This window comes from Rhinopithecus roxellana, chromosome 19, assembly GCF_007565055.1.
Source record: "Rhinopithecus roxellana isolate Shanxi Qingling chromosome 19, ASM756505v1, whole genome shotgun sequence".
Taxonomy (NCBI): domain Eukaryota; kingdom Metazoa; phylum Chordata; class Mammalia; order Primates; family Cercopithecidae; genus Rhinopithecus; species Rhinopithecus roxellana.
The window spans coordinates 47872137-47895803 of NC_044567.1; the positions used below are offsets into that span (position 1 = coordinate 47872137).

A 23667-nucleotide genomic window follows, 5' to 3' on the forward strand; every position below is an offset into this window, starting at 1 on the left:
CCAGTTGCTGTAATTTGCTCCTGTTTGTAGAAGACACAGCCTTCCAGGGCTTATCACTGAGAACTGTATTTACTAAGGTCTCCACTAGCAGGTTCTGAACTCTTTTGTCGTCTTGAAGCTGCAAAGCTTTCAAATTCTGCTTTTCAGAAGTTTTTAGCTTAGCCTTTTTACACTCTTCCACTCATGGGGGCATTTGAGATTCCCTCACGTCTTCAGTTTTGTCAATCTAGCCCTCAGTGAACACCAGAATCTCTGATGGTTTCTTCTTCCAATAGAGATACATTGCCTGGGAAAAAAAGCCTTATTTCTCAATCTCTTTTCCTGACCAGAATCTGCAAATGTCCCAGGGGAAAAGCAGCTGCAGAAGATCCCCTTATCTCGTTATAGCTCACTCTTTTTGGAATCTTAGTGTTACTAATCCCTATTCCTTCAGTAGCTCTCTGAATTCTTCAAACAGATGATTTTTATATTTCATCTTGTGTTAGAAATTAAGTTTGTGGTGGGAGCTATTGTTTTGCAGTAAATTACTCTGTCCTACTTGGAAACAGTAGTATGGATTTAAATATATTTAATCTGTTTCAGTAAATTGCTATCCTTAACAATGTTCAAATTATTACACTTTTGGCCAGTGGGGACCTCTTTAAAATTCATTCCTAACCATTTTTGACTTGACCCTTATTAGTCAGTGCTGCTGTCTGGTATGACAAGATGTTCCAGGGTCATTATGTCCTTTGTGTGTATGTGTGTATGTGTGTGTGTTTTTACCTCCAGACGTAGAAGCAGCCATTTCCTAAAGGAGTTCAGATTCCTTTTACTGGGAAATGGTAGTTCAAGATTACAACTGAGTGAGGATTACTATGGGATTGGTCATTAGTCATTACTGTGGGATTGGTCATTGTTTCTAGGCATTTTCAGTGGACAGAAGTAGAAGTATATGTTTTAAAATACAAAATAAAATATCTTGACTTCATATAGATACTTCTATTTCAAATTCAAGACTACAGGTGCTTTACTTTACCATTACTTTTATTTCCCATGCTGAAAGTCTTGGGTTTTTAGAGACACTAGGAGTGATGGAATTAAAATACCACAGAATTATTTAGTTCCTTTCTTTATGATTATACCATTAAAGAATTAGATACAGATTTCAGTTCATTTGTTTATTTTTGATTTCTAGACTTCTTAAAATTTTAATTTTATGTTTATGTAAGTTACATAGTTCTAAAATGAAATCTACAAAAACAATATGTATTCCATATAGAATATGGATTCTATCCTTGTCACTTCTACTTTATTTCCTTTCATTTCCTAAAGGCAACCACTAACTTTTTTGAGCATTTCATTCTTCTGCTGTTTTGTTTTGTTTCTTAATATAAGAAACATATATTTCTATCTCCTCCCTCTTCTTAGATGAATGGGACATACTGTGTATATTTTCTCCATCTTGTTTTTTTTTTCTAACTTAAGATATATCCTGGAGATTATTCTATCGTTTAATGAATTTTGATTCATTTTTTGGTTTTACATTACATTTAATTTTATACATGTCTTTTATTTAAGTGTCACTGTGTTCATGCTATTTGCTCTTTCAGCATATATAAATACATACACATATATACACGTACACACACACACACACACAGACACACACACTTTTTGAGACAGAGTCTTGCTCTGTTGCCCAGGCTGGAGTGCAGTGGGGCTTAGCTCACTGCAGCCTCTGCCCCCTGGGTTGAAGCAGTTATCATGCCTCAGCCTCCCAAGTAGCTGGGACTGTAGGTACGCACCACCATGGTCGGCTAATTTTTTTGTATTTTGGTAAAGGTGGAGTTTCACGATGTTGGCCAGGCTGGTTTCGATTGTGTGCCTTGGCCTCAACGTATATTTTTGTATTTAGAAAGATTTATTCAGACCAGCATTCAGACTGTGTAATGATAAGGAATTTATTGTAGAAATTAGATTGTATACAGTTTTGAGGGGATTAAGTGAGGTGAGTATCTAGAACGGGGAATTGGAGGATCAGGGGAGTCCACTAACCAGATTGTCCAAATCAATGACAATGGGTAGACAAGTTGGAGGGGTTTGGGAAGTCTGAGAAGTTAAGTATATCCAGCCACTGAAGTGAGATTATGAAGGAGAAGCTTGAAGAGGGCACTGTGGGAAGCTCTTGCCATGTAAGGTTTGTCTTACAAAGCCCTGTAGGTTTGCACCCAAGCATCTGGTGGTAGGTTTGGGCTAGTATTGGTCAGCAAAGTGACCACTGGTCCAAAGAAAGAGCTGGAGGTAGAGTGAAAGAGAGTAAAAGCTGGAACTTTCTGGGTGCTTTGTATCTGTCTCTCATTGTATCTTAGTGTGAAAACCTTCAGAAAAATAGCTGCTGCTTCACTTCCACATTTCAAACAAATTTTATACAGGTTGAGAATCCCTTATCTGAAATGCTTGGGACCAGAAGTGTTTTGGATTTCAGATATTTTTGGGTTCTAGAATATTTGCATTTTACTCATCATGATCATCCCTAATCTGAAATGAGCATTTCCCTTTGAGAGTCATGTTGTTGATCAACATGTTGTTGAGAGTTTGGAGTTTAGAGTGTTGTAGGTTTCAGATTTTTGGATTAGGGATAGAAAGCCTGTACAAATTACCCTTTAGACCAACTCTAACCCAGAACCATACAGTGAATGGGATCTGGGAAAGTAGTTCCCAACTTAACAGTTAACACACCACGCACCACCAGTACAATTTGTGTTTTTGTTCTGGTGGTTACCATTATATTAATACCTTTATATGGTATTCTAATTTCCTTCTCTTTTGGGGTGGAGGGGTATTATGTGTTGGTTTTTTACTCTGAGCAATAATGAAATGAACTAGAAACCTCCTTTCCTCATCATCTTTTTTCCTAGCATTTTACTCTCAGTTAATAACAAGACAAGAAACATAATCTGCTATTTATATGCTGTCACCACCCTCCCTCTCCTCAATTTTGATAATTGTATCTATATTATCAAGTACATAAAGCAGTCACCTAATATACTTTCTCTCTTATTACCACCATTCTCAGTTCTTTTAGAAAATACAGTGATGCTCCAGCTGGGCGCGGTGGCTCACGCCTGTAATCCCAGCACTTTGGGAGGCCGAGGCGGGTGGATTACCTGAGGTCAGGAGCTCAAGACCAGTCTGACCAACATGGTGAAACCCCGTCTCTACTAAAAATACAAAAAAGATAGCCAGGCATGGTGGTGCACGCCTGTAATCCTAGCTACTAGGGAGGCTGAGGCAGGGGAATCGCTTGAACCTGGGAAGCAGAGGTTGTGGTGAGCCGAGATTATGCCACTGCACTTCAGCCTGGGTGACAGAGCAAGGCTGTCTCCAGAAAAAAAAAATACGGTGATGTTCCACATAATGACATTTTGGTCAGTGATGAACTGCATATGTAATGGGAGTCCCTTAGTATTATAATACGGTATCTTTACCTTTTCTATGTTTAGATACACAAACACCATGTGTTAAAGTTGCCAAGAATATTCAAAACAGTAACATGCTGTACAGTTTTGTACCCTGTATACCATATAGCCTAGGGGTGTGGCAGGCTATACTATCTAGGTTTGTATAAGTACACTGTGATGTCACATGACAGTGGAATCATGTAAGGACACATTTCTCAGAACATACCCCATCATTAAGTGACACATGACTAAATATATTTCATGATTCTTATTAATGTGGATGTCTCTCGAGGTATTTTGGTCATCTGAAGCATATGCTCTAGTATATCCTCCAGGAAAAGGAAAAGGGAACAAAATTTCCAGGGTTCTTGCAGTTGAGAACATTTTGTCATTGCTATACAATTGTCCCTCAGTATCTGGGACATTGGTTCCAGGACCCCCCATGGACAGTGAAATCTGCAGATGCTCAAGTCCCTGATATGAAATGGTGTGGTATTTGCATATAGCCTACACGTATCCTTCTGTGTACTTTAAATCATCCCTTGATTACTTATAATACCTAATACAATGTAATACTATGTAAATAGTTGTTATTTATAATACCTAATACAATGTAATACTATGTAAATAGTTGTTATACACTGTTATTTAGGGAATAATGACAAAAAGTCTGTACATGTTCAGTACAGACATTAAAATTTTTTTTTGATCTGCAGTTTCTTGGATGCGTAGATGGAGAACTCATGGATTCAGAGGGCTGACTATTTGAATTCAGTTTGGCTATATATGAAATCCTTGGTTTATGTTTTCTTTAAATATCTTACATTTATTTTACTTTATTGTTTTCTGACAAAATTTTGTCAAAGTCTGATGAGAGTCTGTCTAATTCTTTTTTTTTTTTGTATAAATAATTTCCTCTTTCTGCCTGTAAGTTCAAAAGATTTTTTTTTTCTTGTTCACAGAAGTTCAAAATATGTTCAGGTGTTGGTCATTCTGGCTCACTTTTTCCAGGTGTGTGGTATGCGCATTAAAGATACGGTTTCAAGTTTTTAAAAATTTCGATAATAATTTCAGCAAAGTTTTCTTGAATTCTAGTTTCTACTATCCATTTTATTCCATTGGTTTGGTTTCTTTCTTTGGTGATTCCTGTTATATGTATGTTGGATCTTCTTTTTGTATCTTTTTTGTCACTTTATTGCAAATCCTTATGATCTCATATGTAATTACTTTTTTATATTACAACTTTCCTCCTTATTCCTCCTTTTTTTTTTCAGCATTCGTTTACTCTTAAAGCATTATCTTCTGTGTTAATTCGTTCTTGTGTATCTTCTGGTTAGTCTTCATTTCTGAAATGATTTATCTTCTAATTATTTCTTGAGTTCTACCAACTGATTTCTATCTGTAATTATTTCTTATTTGTGTTATTCCACATCTTTTGTATTTTTCTTAATTTCTCTTGGCTCACTTTGAAATAATAATTTACAGTTTTCATCTCTTGGTGGATATGTCTTTTTGGATACTTTGATTTTCTGTTGTTTAGATCCTTATTCTTATGTTTTTCTGTTTTGTATTCTTTTTTCTTATAATAACTTTACATATTATTTGATCATAGTACTTTTCTGTTGGCTCATTTTTATGTGAAATTAATTTTTCTGAATTGGTAGGAGAGATTTGTAGGCCAGGATAGCTTTGTAGCTTTATGGCTCTAGAGCTTATTCTTTTTTTATTTTCATGAAATTAAAAAAAAAAAGGTCTCATTCTTTCAGAGCTCTCTTGTTCATCTTTCTGTTTTTCATCTTTATTTGGACCTTTTTCCTTTTCTCCCTTTACCCCTGTTTTCAGTTTGGAGTTTATTCTCAGCAGTTTCTTCTCAGTGTGGGCTAGAACTGTGCTGTCCAGTCAGATCTAATAATTACATGTGTGGCTACTTAAAGCTAAATTGAAATAAACTTTATTTAATAATAATTTAAATAAACTTTAAACTTTTGATTTCTCATCTATACCAGCTATGTTACAAGTGGTTAATAGCTACATGTGACGACTAGTGGCTATTATATTGGGCATTGCCCATACAGAGCAGTATCATTACCACAGCAAATTCTATTAGACAGTGATGGTTTTGAATGTGCTCCATTCTCTTCAGACTTTATCATAGGCCTTTTTCACTCATCTGCAAATTGCAATAAGCATAACTACCCTCTGTTTTGGCTAATATTCCTAAATTGGGCTGCTGTGCTTTTTATTAAGGATGTAGTACATTGGGGAATCTCCTCTTGTCAGATCCATTAGACATTCTCCTTCTACCTGCTTTCTCTTGCATAGATGCTTATACCACACCAGTGTTTTTGTTTTTTGTTTTCCAGAGACAGGATCTCGCTCCATTGGCCAGGCTGGAGTGCAGTGGCTAGATCACTGCAACTTTCTGGGCTCAAGCAGTCCTCCTGCTTCAGCCTCTTGAGTAACTGGATTACAGGCACACACTGCCAAGACTAGCTTTTTTTTTTTTTTTTAAAGTAAAGATGAAGTCTCACTCCGTTGCCCAGGCTGGTCTTAAACTCCTGGACTCAAGCAGTCCCCCTGCCTCAGCCTCTCAAAGTGCTGGAATTATAGGGATGAGCCATTGTGCCTGTTCCCAACCAGTTTTGTAACTGTAAATGGTTTGTTTCTATTTGTTCACTTCTCTGGGTTTGGGAATGAGGGGCCTTGTCCCTTCATTTTCATGTAGATGTTCATCAGTGTGTGGTTTTGCTAGAAAAATTCTAGTGTCTCTGATTTTTTTTTTTTTTGAGACAGAGCCTCTGATGCTCAAGCTGGAGTGCAGTGGTATGATCTCAGCTCACTGCAACCTCCACCTGCTGTTCAAGCCATTCTCGTGCTTCAGCCTCCCTAGTAGCTGGAATTACAGATGTGTGCCACCATGCTTGGCTAATTTTTTGTATTTTTAGTAGAGACAGGGTTTCACCATGTTGGCCAGGCTGGTCTTGAACTTTTGACCTCAAGTGATCTGCCTGCCTCGGCCCCCCAAAGTTCTGGGATTACAAATGTGAGCCTCTGCACCTGGCCGTTTCTCTGATTTTTACGGGATACTTAGGGAGATTCACAAGCTGTATTTTAGCTCCTGCCATCTTCTAAAAGTCCTATTTTTGGCCCTTCAGGTTTTTTTCCTCCATAATCTTTATAATTAACATTACAAAGTTCTGTAGTTTCTGTTCTGCCCACTCCTTTACACTCTAAAAATGCCCCCCCCATTTCATTTAATTTTTTTTTTTTTTTTTTTTTTTTTTGAGATGGAGTCTCGCTCTATCACAAGGCTGGAGTGCAGTGGCGTGATCTCGGCTTACTGCAATCTCTGCCTCCTGGATTCAAGCAATTTGGCAGGCCTCAGCCTCCCAAATAGCTTGGATTACAGGTGCATGGCACTACACCCAGCTAATTTTTGTATTTTTAGTAGAGTCTGGGTTTCACCATGTTGGCCAGGATGGTCTCAATCTCCTGACCTCGTGATCTGCCTGCCTCAGCCTCCCAAAGTGCTAGGATTACAAGCCTGAGCCACCGTGCCCAGCCTATTTAGTATTTCTTTACTATCAAGATAATCGTCCATTATTAACTGATTTAGCAAACTTGGGCATGCCCCTCGGTCTCTTTCCACCTTTAGTTGTACTGTGTTAAAAATGAGAAAGTTATATTCAGGTTTATTTTTTTCACAGAGGAACATTGCTAGGTTTCTTTGTTAGCATTAGCAGGGTTTAATATTAACAGGAAGTATGTCCATGATGCTTTTGCTATTTTTGAGCAGAGTAGAGATGAACTTCTAAACAGTGGAACTTAACTCATTCACAGAGAAATGTAAATGTGATCTTCTCATAGAATATTTTTTCTCATGGGATTTATCTGCTTGTGTTCTGTTATCCCTTCAATTGTGTAGCTGAAGGTGCTTATCTTACTGAGTCAGTCTTACTGTGTTTTTTCCAGGTTTTATAGTTTGTTCTTGCTTCTGAACAATCAGCAGTTGTTTGCCATTATTGACTAGAGGTCTAGGACATAGATGTTCTTGGTCTGTTTTTCTTGTAATGTCTGAGTTCAATGGATAAGGGAAACGGTTGTATGCATTTTATTGCAGACATTCTCTGAAATAATTTTTAGCCACAAGGAAATAGCTCTATTTCTGTGAGTCATCATTTCTTCTTATATAGTTCTGGGTAAAGAATTTAATTTTGTAGCTAGAGATTTAAGACTTCCAGAAAGAAAGCTGCAAAAGTGAAAGTTTCCAAAGAATTTAAGATTTGCTATAATAAATGCTATCATATATTGGAGTTTGAGATTCAAATATAGTTACCTCTGTATCATATATTGGAGTTTGATTGAAAATTGGAGTTTGAGTTGCAAATATAGGTATCTGTGATTGATACAGTTTTCCTAAAACATCATGATTTTCAATGGGAAGTAAGTTATTTATAGTCATTTTTAAAGGATAAACTCTTAACATGTTTTTTTTTCTTTTTTTTTCAGCTTCCAATAAAAACAGGACAGCAGAACACACATACCAAAGTCAGTACTGAGCACAACAAGGAATGTCTAATCAATATTTCCAAATACAAGTTTTCTTTGGTTATAAGCGGCCTCACTACTATCTTAAAGAATGTTAACAATATGGTGAGTATTTGGGTTACTGTGTTTCGGGGAATTTGCTTTCTTTTGTTTTTGATTAAAAAGTTTAGAACAGCATATTTTGAAATATGGAAAGGGATTTTCTGTGGACTTTGGATATAACCATTAATCTTATTTTGTTTACAAGCACAGAGAACCTTTTTTATTTTATTTTTTCAAATTTTTAATTAGCTGGGTTTTAGATTCAGTGAGCACAAGTAACTAACTTTCATTTTAATTTATTATTTCCCTTAGAAACGTCTCCTATTCTTTGTGACCATATTTCCTTTTCCAGTATTTTTCTTGAATTAGGATTTCATACAGCTTTTGTGTCATACACGAACTGACTACGGTAATCTATTACGCATATTTTTCTTCAGCATCTTATTTCAATTTACATGATTGTCTCAGCCCTAAGTAGATGATAGAATATGATCTCATAGTCCTAAAATGTGGATTGATTTTTTAATGAAGATATTAATGTGTTTTTTCTACCTTCTGTAACCTGTGACAGATTCTGTAGTAGTTAGCCTGTTGTTGAAACAGTTTTTCTCAAATACCAGTTTCATCAAATAATTCTGCTGTTAAAAGCTCGTTTCTTTCTTCTTCCCGTTTTCTAAAATCTATTGACGTTTCCTAGACTTCAGAGTACTCCAGCTGTTCTCCCACTGTACCTTTGAACATACGTCTTTTGTCTCTCAAGTGATCCCTTCCTCTCTCTAAATTCCTATTTAATGTCTCCATTCTAAGCTGTTCGAAACTAACATACTCAGTTCATGGCAACTGATCTGGATTTTTCTTGAGTAACTCTGAACTGTCTGCCAGTCTTTAGCATTTATTTATTTATGAATGAATGAATGAATGAATGAATGACAGGGTCTCATTCTGTCACCCAGGCTGGAGTGCAGTGGCGCAATCTCGGCTCACCGTAACCTCCCCCTCCCTAGTTCAAGTGATTCTGCTGCCTCAGGCTCCCCAGTAGCTGGGATTACAGGCATGTGCCACCATGCTCGGCTAATTTTTTTGTATTTTAGTAGAGACAAGGTTTCACCATTTTGGCCAGGCTGGTCTCAAACTCCTGACCTTAGGTGATCCGCCTGCCTCGGCCTCCCAAAGTGCTGGGATTACAGGTGTGAGCCACTGTGCCTAGGCTGCATTTATAATCCCAATTTGTATTTGTTTGTATTGAGTTGTGAAACAACTGGTTATAGGTTGTGAAGATCATTCCCCCTCCCTTTTTTTTGAGATGCTCCTTAGGTTTATTAGATAATGTTCTAGTATGACATCGAAAAGACATGACCTTTTTGCCTTATTTCCATATTTTAAATACTTTTTCTCTTGTTCTATTTTTTAATTGATACACAATAATTGTACATGTTTATGGGTACATTGATGTTTCAATACATATAATACATAGTGATCCCACTAAGGTAATTAACATATCCATCATCTCAATATTTATCATTTCTTTGTGTTGGGAATATTGAATATTCTCCTGTTATTTGAAACTATGTAATGTTAACTATAGGCCGGCGCAGTGGCTCACACCTGTAATCCCAGCACTTTGGGAGGCTGAGACGGGCAGTGAAACCCTGTCTCTACAAAAAAAAAAAAATACACAAACTTAGTGGGGTGTGGCGGTATGTGCCCATAGTCCCAGCTACTCGGGAGGCTGAGGCTGGAGAATGGTGTGAACCTGTGAGGCGGAGCTTGCAGTGAGCCAAGATGCGCCACTGCACTCCACCCTGGGTGACAATGAGACTCCATCTCAAAAAAAAAAAGTTAACTATATAATGTTAATGTAGTCATTCTACAGTAGTATAGAACACTAAGTCTTATTCTTCCTATAAAGCTGTATTTCTGTATCCTTTAACAAATCTCTACCCACCCCGATTCTCCCTACTCTACCCTTCCTCCCTCTAGTGTCCTGTCTTCTACTTTTTACTCTTTTTAGCTTCCACATATGAGTGAGAGCATGTGGTGTTTAACTTTTTGTTCACATCATCCTTGGTGTGTTTCCTTTTAAGAAAATTGCTTACACAATACCCTAAACGTACAAAACTAATAAACTGGAGGTGTAGAAAATCATTTACCTTCTTTATGGAAAAAATTAGTATTTTCCCCCCAAAAGTAGGACCATTTATAAATATATAAAGAGATTTACCGAAAGATATTTAATATTTTTTTAGCTCCTCTGTTGCAGTGTGTGGGGCAGTTTAGTATTTGCACATATGAATATATGGCTGTGTTCCCAGTTAGATTGAAATATTTTAATATTTGGGACCCTCTTTTCAAAACAAAACAGCATTGTTATATTGGCTTTCATTTAGTGCTTATTAAATAAGTTTTCAAAACCATAGTCTCTTGTTAATACATACGTAGTATTCATTTTGAGGATAGTGAGTACTTAAAATTCGCTATGGTGCTGTAGCATTTTTTTGCTATAAAAATTAAGACTTTGATTATTTCTTGGCATAAAAGTGTAGTTAAATCCCTAATTCAAGATTCTGGTACAGATCTATATGTGTGTCTAAATCCTACGTATTTTTAAAACATGAACCAAAACAGCATCTTTTACTGTTACAAGGTTAATGGCGGACTCTTAATAAATGCCATTTCTGTTTGCCTGAGAATTTAGTTTTTATGAGGATTAGGATAAAATCAGAAATAATAAATTTAAGTATAGTATAATCTGGGAGATAAAATAGAAGATTATTGTTGATCTTTTAGTCTTTCACTTTTCAGATATGTGTTGATTGGTAGCAGAGAGTGAAACTAACTTTTATGTTCTGAATATCTTTTCTGTTAGAGAATATTTGGAGAAGCTGCTGAAAAAAATTTATATCTCTCTCAGTTGATTATTTTGGATACACTGGAAAAATGTCTTGCTGGGGTAAGTAAATTGATCTTAAGTAGGCAGGCTTTGTGAATTCAATCCTGAGAATGATCTTATGTACCAAAGTACAGATGTGGATCAAGAGGACAGTCATACGGACTTTTGTCTAAGACATATAAATACGAGTTTTGTTAATAATAGCTGACCTGGTGACAATTTTTCGTGAGAAAATTCTCTCATCTTTTGTAAATTAAACAGATGTTAAGTTTACTTATAAAATGTTATGTTTCAGCCACGTATCTGTGTCTCAGGTTTTTAGAAAATATTTTATGAAGAGATCACTATTTAATTTGACGGATCTCTCAGAGAGTTGTTGGAGAATGTGATTCAGAAGACCAAGAGTAATCTTGTATTTCCTCCTATATGAATATGATTTTGATATTCTACTTTTCAAATTTATGTAAATGAGAACTTAAAAATTAAACCTATTAAGGATAGATACTACCTTGAGAACACTTGTTTTATGTAGACACACACACATGTGATAGGTATGTGGAGGAGGAGAGTACCAAACAATTATTTCTCTGGTTTCCTATAAGTTGTTACCACAGTGTATTTCAACCATTAATTAATTTGAACTTTTTCAAGACTATTTCTATTGTGTAAAGAAAGTATTTCTATATGTCAGTATCCTTAATTCTTCCTGGAACATGGTAAGAGTTTATATAAATATATAAATTGAATACCTCCGTTTTAATGATCTGCCTAGTCCATGTGTATTGAAATTAACTCATTTCTTATGTTCTCTCTTCCTTTGGCTCAGAATTCAGAATTTTGTTTTTATTCAGAATTGCTTCCCTCTTCCACATATGTTGCAGTTCGCTATAGTAAAACTAGTTGAAAGAGACCTTAATATTATGAGGACTGATAGTGTGGTTGAGAAGCATTGGTGGAAGCACTGGGATAGGGAATTGAAAAAAAAAATTATATTGACACAATTGTGTATCCCTAGGGAAGGCTGTAAGCCAAAAAATCTAAGCAAAATATGTATGTATACACACACATTATATATATTTATATATACTATATATTGTGTATATGTAAGTATATATAATGTATATATATAGTATATATATAGACATTTCCAGTATATGTATAAATATATATATATAGTGTGTGTGTGTATATATATATTTTGAGACAGAGTCTCACTCTGTGGCACAGGCTGAAGTGCAGTGGCACTCTCTTGGCTCACTGCAACCACCACTTCCTGGGTCCAAGCTATTCTCATGCCTCAGCGTCCCGAGTAGCTGGGATTACAGGCATGCACCACCATGCCCAGCTGATTTTTTTTGTATCTTCAGTAGCCGTGGGGTTTCCACTATTTTGGTCAGGCTAGTTTGTCTCCTATCCTCAAGTGATCTGCCCACTTTGGCCTCTCGAAGTCCTGGGATTACAGATATGAACCACTGTGCCTGCCCTAAGCATAATATTTTAAATTTTCTTATTGACCCTTGACCATATTCCAAAATTGTGGAGACAGTGTTTGTAAGTTTTCTACTTAAAATCGAAGGTGAGCTAGTTGTTTTAGCATGGTATTTTCTGTTAACTTATGATGTGCTATTGTTCGTGTAAAATGGAGTGAAAGAGCTAAAGAGCTGTTACATAGAGTGATGGAATTGGGAAGGTGGGCAAATTTTAAACTTCTTGAATCAGTTTTTTCCAGTGGTCTTACTACTTTGACTGCAAATTACGAGTATATCAGCCACACCCATGATTGAATGATGAGGTGTGGGGTGGTTCATTGCCTTGTTCAGTTTCACAGCTTTTCTCCATTAACATTTGTAATTGAGAGGTAATGATAAATGTATTTTGGAGAATGATACTGATATTATTGGCCTCTGTTTGATTTAATACTCTTTGAAGATAGCCTAATTGAAATGCTAATAAGTGGACCTGGTATAACTTATATAATGCATAAAATGTATATTACCTTGCCCTGCTCTACTGTTGAAAAATGTGTATGCTTTTTCATTACATTTACAATTTAAAAAATGATGCTATTTATATTATTGAACAATTGTTTTCTTTATTTCTTTCAATGATTTTACAGATGTTTCTTGATTCTTAGTTTTAAATCAAAGTGTAAATTGAGGCAGTTTAAGAAGAACTGAGCTCATAAGTACATGTTTGTCATATACATAGTTGGAATAGTTAAGTGAAAGAAAAATACTTACCAATATGTTATGAGTGAAATTTTGTAGAATTTGAGGAATCTTAAGTATTTTTGTTCCTGTGAATATGACTTATTTAAAAGATTTAATACTTCTCAGATTTTTATGTTAGAGTTAACATCTGTGTTATTTGGTTAGCCTGTAAATAAGAAATAGGCATTGTAATGTGAATTCACAGGTTTTTATGAAGTCTGTTTACGTATTGTCCCTATGTTTCAATGTATTTGCATCTGAGAGTGCTTGGATTGCAGTTACAGAATTGAGCGTAGCACACAATTGTACAGATTTTTGTTCTTTGCCATCTTGCTCAGTGTTATTAAAATTCTTATCCACATACAGATATCAAGACTGTTAGGTGAAATAGTAATGTGGAACAGCATACCTGCAGGATAACTTATCCATTGATTGTTAATTGTAAAGTATATATTTACTTTACAAAGTAGAGATTTCAGTGTTAACACCAAAGTTATCAAACTTGGTGTCGTTAGCGGGACAACCTCACTTTATGTGCTCATGGTACGATGTAATATAACCTGTAGTGAATCCCCTAAACTATTTAACCTCAATCTAATCAGACCATTAGGTTTAAATTTTAGCTTACAGAAAATATACAGGCTGGGCGCCATGGCTTGCACCTGGAATCCTAGCACTTTGGGAGGTCGAGACAGGCGGATTGCTTGAGGTCAGGAATCCAAGACCAACCTGGCCAACATGGCGAAAGAAACCCCATATCTGCTAGAAATACAAAAATTAGCCAGACTTGGTGGCACATGTCTTTAGTCCCAGCTACTCAGGAGGTTGAGGCAGGAGAATCACTTGAAACCAGGAGGCAGAGGTTGGAGTGAGCCAAGATCGTGTCACTGCACTCCAGCCTGGGCCATAGAGCGAGACTCCATCTCAAAAAAAAATAAATAAATAAGAAAATACACAATACAGTAACTAGAAGAGCAAATCAACCTATGTCACTGGAAAATAATTAAATCAAGGATATAGAACATTCTGTAAGGCAGCTGGCCCACTTAAAGTCATGGGAAATGAGAGTGGTGAATATGGGCTGGGGGTCGTGGCTCATGCCTGTAATCCCAGCACTTTGGGAGGCCAAGGAGGGTGGATCACTTGAGGTCAGGAGTTTGAGACCAGCCTGGCCAACATGACAAAACCCCGGCTCTACTAAAAATACAAAAATTAGCTGGGCATGGTGGCGGGCGCCTGTAATCCCAGCTATTTGGGAGGCTGAGGCAGGAGAATCACTTTAATCCTGGAGGTGGAGGTTGTAGTGAGCTGAGATTATACCCTTGCACAGAATAATGAAACTAAGGAAACATCCTGTTGCAATCTGTGAACTTTTTTGGATCCTTATTGAATAAAAATGGCTATGAAAGACATTTTGGGGGGCAGTGGTGAAATTTGAATTCAGACTTGGTGTTAGATGACACAAGGGAATTGTTTATTTTTCCTTGGTGTGTTAATTGTACTGAAGTTACATTAGAGAAAATTCTTACTTTTAAGAGATGCCAGGTCATATGGGATGAAGTATTACATTTATAACTTACTTTGAAAAGATTCAACCAAAATAAAATTACTTTGAGTAAGTAGTGTCTGTTTTGGTCAGTCTGCACAAAAGCAAGTGTGATGGCTCACCCAGGAATTTACTTAAATGTTAAGACATGACACAGTGCACTCATCAATTAGTATGAGTTAAGTTGATTCTGTAATTGTAGAACTCACAACAAAATGGGGATTCCTAGGGAAGGGCTCATTTGATGAACAAGAGAGCAAGCAGGAATGGGAGAACTAGTAAGGATGGCAGGGGGATTGAACTTTAATTGTGATTATGGGGTCAGAGATGGAACCATCCTCTTTGTTAAACTATCTTTAGACAGATGTAGCAAATATGATGAAATGTTAACAGTTGTTAAATCTAGGAAGTGTGTATATAGGTGTTCATTATTTTTGTTCTGTGTGTTTGAAAATTTTCATAATAGAAGTGTTTACAGATCAAATTAAAGTTTTAGAATAATGTGATTATTTCTATTTTAGCAACCAAAGGACACAATGAGATTAGATGAAACGATGCTGGTCAAACAGTTGCTGCCAGAAATCTGCCATTTTCTTCACACCTGTCGTGAAGGAAACCAGCATGCAGCTGAACTTCGGAATTCTGCCTCTGGGGTTTTATTTTCTCTCAGCTGCAACAACTTCAATGCAGTCTTTAGTCGCATTTCTACCAGGTTAGTGTGTAAATCCACATGGGACTAAAGTAATATGAATATTAGAAGTCTTGATTTTGGCTACATAAAAAGTTAACAGAAATGAGGATTTTTGTTTTTGAGACAAGTTCAGTTGCCCCTCACAGCAGCTTCAACCTCCCAGGCTTAGGTGATCCTCCTACCTCAGCCTCCGGAGAAATGAGTTTGTCTGGGCTTTCATAGAAATTGTATGCATTAATATCTTTGACATTTTAATTGTGTAATATTGTGATATTGATATGTGCAATTAAATAAGAGCATTGTTATGAATGTGAAAGTCTAAATTTTACATTAAAATATCTGCCATGAGCAGGCTTTAAAAAACAATACTAGGTATGAACTTTTGGTTTGGCTTTTTAAACATGTTATTCCTTTAAATGAAACTACCCAATCAGATGGAATAATTGATGAGAGTGGTCAGAATTCGAATACTTTCACAACTCTACCCTTTATCACAAGATCTTAGGTTACCAAAAAACAAAACAAAAACAAAAAAAAAACCTAAGTGATGTGGAAACACAAGGAAGTGAATAATTGCAAAGTAGAATTCTCCAGAAAGTGGACTGGGTTTTAAGTGTATGTAAAATACTGCCATTTATTGAGTATTTACAGCATTTCCTTTGCTGTCTCATCCTCACAGTAACCCTGCTGATACTTCCCCCATTTTACAGGTGAGCAAACTAATAAAAAAGTTAAGGTGATGTGTCAAATAATGGAGGACCCAAAATTTCTAAGTCAGACTGGCTTCAGAATTCATATTAGTTTCACTATACCAGATTGCTTCCCTATCTATTTTAGCCACATTTTGATGAAATCCTTCTTATAAAATATACTTCTGTTTTTAAAGATGTATCAGAAATATAATTTAAGCTTTTATTCATGACTCAAAATTATCCTGAGCATTAGTTGTGATATGCTACATACAGGTGGAGAAATTAGTATAGGTAGTGCCCTATGGGATAGAATTATAAGTGACAGTAGCAAGTAACTCTGCACATTGTTGTTATGCAAATGATTTGCCTTTCTCAGGCAAGTAAAGTCAAATGGGTTGTTAACTTAATTAGACACTATAGCACAAATTATTTAGTGATTCATGGATCGAAAACTAATACCGAATAGAGAAAAACAGTCCTCTCTGTTGATGCCTGCATCTTTGGCTTGTCAGTGTTGTATGAACAGTGGACTTTATTAGTCAGATTTACTGATTCCTTTGTTGTTTTCCAGCAGGTGTGAATGACAACATACATCACCATTTGAGAATTTGTGTTATGTTTTTTTGGGGGAATTGATTAACTTCAAAGTCCTGCAATCTTTTTAATCAACAATGACATTTCTGTAATTAAGATCCTAGGCAGCAATATTTTTCAACCTCAACGCAATTCTTGATCCAAAGAAAATTAAAGTTTTATTTAATGGTATATTACTGATAATCTTGGGTGATATATATATGATAGAAAAATATTTTCATGAAATCTTTTGAGCAGTAACATTTTATATTCTGAGTAATAATACAGTGGTTGAGTCAGCAAGGTAATAGATACCTACAGAATAGGAGGGTGGAAAATTGTATTTAATAAAAAATGCAAACTGTTTTCATTTAGGTGACTGCTAGGCCAGCCTTACTATTTGAGACACCTGTTACATTGAAGTTTGAAAATGATACAAAAAAGCCCAAGTGTCTTTTAGTCTATCAATGCATGAGCTGCTTTATAGAACACAACAAATGTGCCACCTTGGAAAATTCTAGAAAATTTCTAGTCACCAAAGGTTTTACTTTATGGGATTTTGCAGCATTAGTACATGTAAAAAATAAGCAACTTTTGTTTATTTCCTGAATCTAGTTCACTGTTGCCAGAATAGAAACCAAGTGTCTAAAATTTTATTAGCTTTTAGAGGACAGACCGCTCAGAAATGGCATCTACGAAATAACATTGTTTCAGACAACTGCATTTGCAGTTTCATTTAGCTTGTGTCAGAAATAGGAGCTGATCTTGTTAAAGGATCACTCATCTAAAAGACCATTATGATGGTTTACTTTAAGTGGGAACGATGGTTTACTTTAAGTGGGAACATCTTACGCTGTCATAGTATTAGGTGACTTAAAATATGCATGTGGCTTGAATGGCAGTTCTTTCTAAAGATTGATTTTATGTTTTATATACAATAGATGAATCAGTATCATGAAGATGTTTCCTGTTTGTCCATTCTCCCCATCAATGTTTCTCCTTTAATATTTGGTTTTTATATTTCTGACCTTTATTTTTCTTTAGGGGAAGATAGGCTATAGATTTATTTATTTATTTATTTTTTGAGACATAGTCTCTCTCTGTCACCTAGTCTGGAGTGCAGTGATGTGAACATGGCTCACTGCAGCCTCGACCTCCTGGGCTCAAGAGATCCTCCCACCTCAGCCTCTCGAGTAGCCAGGACTGCAGGCACGTGCCACCATGCCTGGCTAGTTTCTTTTTTTTGTAGAGACAGGGTCTTGCCATGTTGTCGAGGCTTGTCTTGAACCCCTGGGCTCAAAGGATCCTCCTGCCTTAGCCTCCCAAAGTGTTGGGGTTACAGGGTATGAGCTACCAGGCCTGGCTGGCTATAAATCTTAAGATAGCTTCATTTTTCTCCTGTACTATACCATTTTCTGTGGTTCATGGTACTATTTTATGTAGAGGAGTAGCTGCTTTCTCCACAGAATTACTCCACAACTGCAGTTGATCTAGTTGTTTTGTAGTGAGATGGTACTTCAGAATATCTAATTTGATATACCACCAGAAGCAGAAAACCCAATGACTTTAAACGTCATTGGGTTCTTTACAGTTTACTATTTGGTTCTATGTAAATCTGTTCATTATGGTTTCTTACTCCTTTTATAAAAATAGTTTTCAGTTTTTTTATATGTTTCTGATCATTTAAAACGTATTTTACATTCTCTTTAGTATTGTTTAATATTGATTTGTTTGTGCTGATTCATTCATAGTGAATTGTTTCATCTCAGTTTTGGAATCCTTGATTGGAAAGTTATCTTTAGTGGGGCCTATATTTTCTTTGAGAATCTTTTGTAGGCTTGGGTGAGGGAGTGTTCTAGTGATGGTTTTGCATTTGCATTTGCCAGGTGCCCAGTTCTGGAACTATTTTTTTTTTAATTTCTCAGTCCCAACCTATATGGGCAGTATAAATTTGAACCCTAAACTCTTAGAAGGTAAATAGCTCTAGATGACTTTTTTCACTTTATCCAAAGTTTAGACAGAGCAGGTAAGCTTCTTTGTGCTGGTAGATTTTTTTTCTTTTTTCTTTTTTTTTGTGAGGGGTGGTGGCGGCGGGGGAAGTGCATTGTTCTTTCTAGTTCATATTTTATGCAGGGCCCCAGTTAGAATCCTGAATTATTAGGTTACAAGGCTTTATATCCAGTCTCCAAGTGGATGTTAAGCCCCAAGCTTCTAGGTTAAGGAGAATCAAAAACCTCACTCATCTTTCCTTTGTTGCAGGGCCGGACCATGTACTCATGCACTTAACTCTCTGGTTTTCAGTTTTCTTCTTTTCTGGACCTATACATTTAAAGTATCTTTCAGTATGCCTAGTCTTTCTAGATGGTTTAGTGACGGGTTTTCTACTCTTCATTTATTTTGCTCAGAGTACCCTTTATCTGATTTCTCTGCTTCAGAAATGATGTTTAACCTTCACAAAATACCTGCTCCTGATAAGAGTACCAGACTACCTTTTATAAAGGGACAAAATTTTTCTTCCATTTTTCACAAACACAAGAGTCAGCTTTTGAAAAGTTGGTGTTGCTAATCTATGATGTTGTGTTTTCTAAGGAGCCGTACTCCATATTTCTATGCTCTTTGCAGCAGCTGTGGAATTTTTAGCATTGAGGACAACCTCATTCCCAGCTTGAAATGCTGAGCTTTTCTTACCCTGATGATAAGAAGAGTGTTCATGTAAGTGCTTAGAATAGTTTTACTGTTAGTTGTAGGCTAATTAAAGCTAAAGTGAGTGAAAGGAAAATTTGAGAAGAAAGAATAGGATTGATTACATTCTTACCAACTGAAGGTTTAGTGTAATGATTAATAACTCAGTTGCAAATTGCACTAAATGATTAAAATTCAAGTTAATTCTTATAAATTATAAGACCACATAGTATTTGTGCCTTTTCACCATATCTGTATTGCTGCATTTATAAAAGTTAGCAATTTAATTGTGCTGCTTATGTTTTTGATGTCTATTAATATGAATAATGAGTATGCCTCATTAGGTAGCATAATTTAATAGGTTAGCAATACCAACTTTTGAAAATCTGAGCACTGTGGTTTTTGATGTAAAATGGAAGAAAAGTTTAATTGCTTTTATTAACATTTAGGCTAAGTGAATTTCTTTTATCAGTTTAAAAGTATCTACATATTTGTTAAGTGTTAAATTTTTCTACATTTGTGATAACCTCATATTCAGCATAAGAGAAGCTTTGGTTTAAACAGATATTCCTGTCCTTATAAGCTTACATTCTACTGTGAAGAAGGGATATTAATCAAATAATTACATAAACACATGTACAAGCTGAAAAGTGCAATGAAAAAAGGCTTACTCAGTTTTCAAATACAAAGTAAATGTACCCTGTGAATATAAAGTTTCATTCATGTTTCAGAAATCTAGTTGATATAAGTAGAAGTTAGTAAAATCCAGCTTACTTATTATAGTTTTACTTTTAATTAAAATTATACTTATAATTTGAAATATGAATTTTTAAAACTGTTCATTGTAGAAAAATTAAAACATACACATGGCAGAGAGAACAGTACTTCAGTTCCCCATGCATCTCTTACCCTGCTTTAACTGTTTCCAGCATGCTATGATTTCTCTTCCTCCCTTTTCAGTAATTTAAAGCAAACCCCAGACGTCATTTCACCTGTAAATATTTCAGTATATATCTCTAATAAATAGATTTTTAAGCATTTAACTATAGTATTGTCATACCTATCAAGAATCATAATTCCTTAATATGTATTGCCAAATTTGTGTTTTTTTTTTCATTATCTCAGAAATGGCTTTTTTATTTGTTTTGTTCAAATTAAGATACAAACAGGATGCATACTTTGCAATTGGTTGATATTTCTCCTGAGCCTCTGTTCATCTGTATCATTTCTTCATTTCTTCACCTTGCTCTCCATTTTTTCTCATGCCGTTTATTTGTTGGACTGTGTTATTTGCCTTCTAAAACTTTCTACATTCTGTATTTGGGTTTCACTGGATTCAGGTTCATTTGGCTGGGAGGACAAGAATACTTTACTGATGATGCTATGTGGTTCCTAAAGCATCACATCAGGAAACATGTCCTATTACTGACTTTTAATGTTATGATCAGTGGTTGGATTTCGATGTTATCAGCGTTATGCATTCATTATACAGTTTCCCATAAATTTTTACCTAATGTTTTTGGTAATCACTGATGATAACTGCCTGGATTCCACTTCACTGGGGGCTACAAAATGAAGTTTTCTATTCTGTCATTCATTCTTTATTTTAAAATTGTGACTTCTATGAAAGATTTTTGCTTCATTTTGTGTTTAGTTATCTTGCAATACAGTCCATGCAGGATACAGACTTGACTTTCATTTTTCATTATCAGAATGAGTTGGTACCCTAACAGTTGCGAAAGGTTACCCATGAAGTTTTTTCTTTCAATATTATAACAGGCTCGTGTATTTTAATTTATTGTATGTATTTCCATTGTAGACATAATTCTTTTGATCCTCAGATTATCCCATTTTTGACAGTTGAGATGCCTAAAGTCCATACCTGTGTGATATTTGACATGACTCTGATAGTTGTTGATAGTTTCCTTGTTTTCAAGCCCAGGGTGACCTGCCCTCATCTTGTAGATCACTTGCCCCCATCCTGGAATTAAATAATTTTCCCAAAGAACCCTGGCCGAAAGGTGGAAATGTCATTTAGACACCTCAGTCTTACGGATAAGGATGCTACAATGCTATGTTTACTGGATTATCATGGTTTCTTTTATCATATCCTTTAAGTTAGTTATGTTCCTTTAGGTTTTTATAAGAAATATTTATGGCCTTATTTTTATATGTGTTTTTACTCTTATGAACTCATCTTTGGGGGAAGAATCTGTTGAATTCAGAATTTAGAGATACCCTAAGACTTTTTTGTTTTTTTTTTTTTTAAAGAGACAGGGCCTCACTCTGTTACTCAGGCGGGAGTATAGCGGTGTGATCACAGCTCATTGCAGCTTCAAACTTCTAAGCTCAAGAGATCCTCCTCCCTTAGCCTCCTGAGTAGCTGGACCTATAGGTGTGTGCCATCATGCCCGGCTAATTTTTGTATTTTTTTTGTAGAGATGATGACTTGCTATGTTGCTCAGGCTGGTCTTGAACTCCTGGCCTCAAGTGATCCTCCTGCCTTGGCGTCCCAAAGTGCTGGGATTACAGGTGTGAGCTACCACACCTGGCCCCTAATACTTAATTTGATAAGTTATTTTTGGTTTTTACTTTTTAGGTTACAGGAATTAACTGTTTGTTCAGAAGACAATGTTGATGTTCATGATATAGAATTGTTACAGTATATCAATGTGGATTGTGCAAAATTAAAACGACTCCTGAAGGGTAAGTTTAAATGTATAATATATCTAAAAAAAAATCACTAGGTCAAAAACCAATATCATGAATGTACTAATTATATTAATTGTGCTGAACTAGAACACCAAACTGGATTTCATAATGACATTTCCTTGTGAAATAGCCAGTAATACATATGGTTAATTATTTTTCAATCTTTGAAAATAATGCAGTAGAGAAAATGAGCATTTTAAATCTTGGCAATGGAAAGTTTTGCTTAACTACAATTTTTGTTTTCAATACAGAGAATGCAAGGGTGCTCTTATTTCATTTTTCCGGAATTTGATCTCCCAAGGGTGGCTATAGGTTATAGAAGCTATCTGTTTAGCTATTATGGTGCTTTACAAAGATTGTCTATAGTAGGATATCAAAGTTTTATTGCAGAATGGAACGAGGAGATTGTGATGTTACGGTGAGAGGATGAAGTGAGCCAGAGATTTCATTTCTGACATTTCTGTTTTCAGCTCTCTTACTGACTTTACAGTATTACAAAGTCCCTTAACCTTCCATTGCCTAGTTTTGTCTCCTTGTTAAACATGTCAATAGTAGTTCCACGTATTATAACACCTAATATGTGACTTTAAAGCTTTGGAATTACTTTACATGATTGTGTGGATTGAAATAAACTATCAGAAGGAATTGAGATAAATTCTTTGGTAAGCAGTGATGTGTTCATGTAAATCAGATATCAATGAGTATTCATAAACTGAGTATGAATATCTAAATTTCATTTTACAAAAAAATGTTTTTTAGTTTTTGGCATTATTAGACCCTGGCTGATTTAGATATGAAACCTTATACAGTTCACACATATTTTTATTTGTAACTTAAGGAATGTCAAACAATAGTATTTTTAATATCTGACCTAAAACAGATAGAATGTTAGCTTCAAAAACGTCAGTTCTGCAATATAATTTTCAAAATACCTGGTTTTGTTTTCTTAATATTTGCTTTAAACTCAATAACTATCTCACCAGAGATGTAAAAAGGGAATACCTGTATAGAGGAATAATATAAAGCTGTGTTCTATTTATATTACCCTTGTTCATAATTTATGATTTTAGGTCATTACCATTGTGAAACCAAGCAGCAATTAAATCAGTGTTCAGTAACTTTAATAAAGGAAAATATAGGGATGATTTTAGCTGTTATACCAAGATACGAACATGTGGACAGCAATTATTTTAGATTATAATAAACCACCATTGAATTAATAGTTAAGATTTGTAACATTTTAATATCTATTATTAAGCATTGAGCAGTTGAGGAACTGAATGGTAAAATTTAGAGATCTCTCTATAAGTTAAAGTTAAGAAGTATTAGTGGGATTTTATGATTTTTCATAACTCTTCAGTGATGTTTTGGAAACAAGTCTAGCCCAGGTTGCCTGTGAATAGATGTTTAAAACAATAGAAATGTTCAATCCATAATAATTAATTGAAATGGCTCTTCTGTCCAAATAAGAGAAACTAATTGAATATGTAGATAAATGACTTTCTTTTATACTGTAGTAACTTTCCCATTGAATGCAGCTCCCTCATGAACATAAATTTAGAGTATATGCTGATAAATACATGAAGTGTAAAACCAATATTAAATAGGTCAGCAAAAGATGGCTCTTGGTGACAGTGA

The 23667-nt window shown here is 35.4% G+C and overlaps 1 protein-coding gene across 2 annotated transcripts in view; it reads left to right on the forward strand.

Moving 5' to 3' along the window:
• Positions 1-23667, forward strand: part of NF1 (neurofibromin 1) — a 295792-nt gene that overhangs the window by 59918 nt on the left and 212207 nt on the right. For both annotated transcript variants that reach the window (XM_030923838.1, XM_030923837.1), the window contains exons 2-5: positions 7953-8096; positions 10900-10983; positions 15201-15391; positions 21917-22023. In XM_030923838.1, the coding sequence (XP_030779698.1) occupies positions 7953-8096; positions 10900-10983; positions 15201-15391; positions 21917-22023 (526 nt within the window). The remainder of the gene's footprint in view (positions 1-7952; positions 8097-10899; positions 10984-15200; positions 15392-21916; positions 22024-23667) is intronic.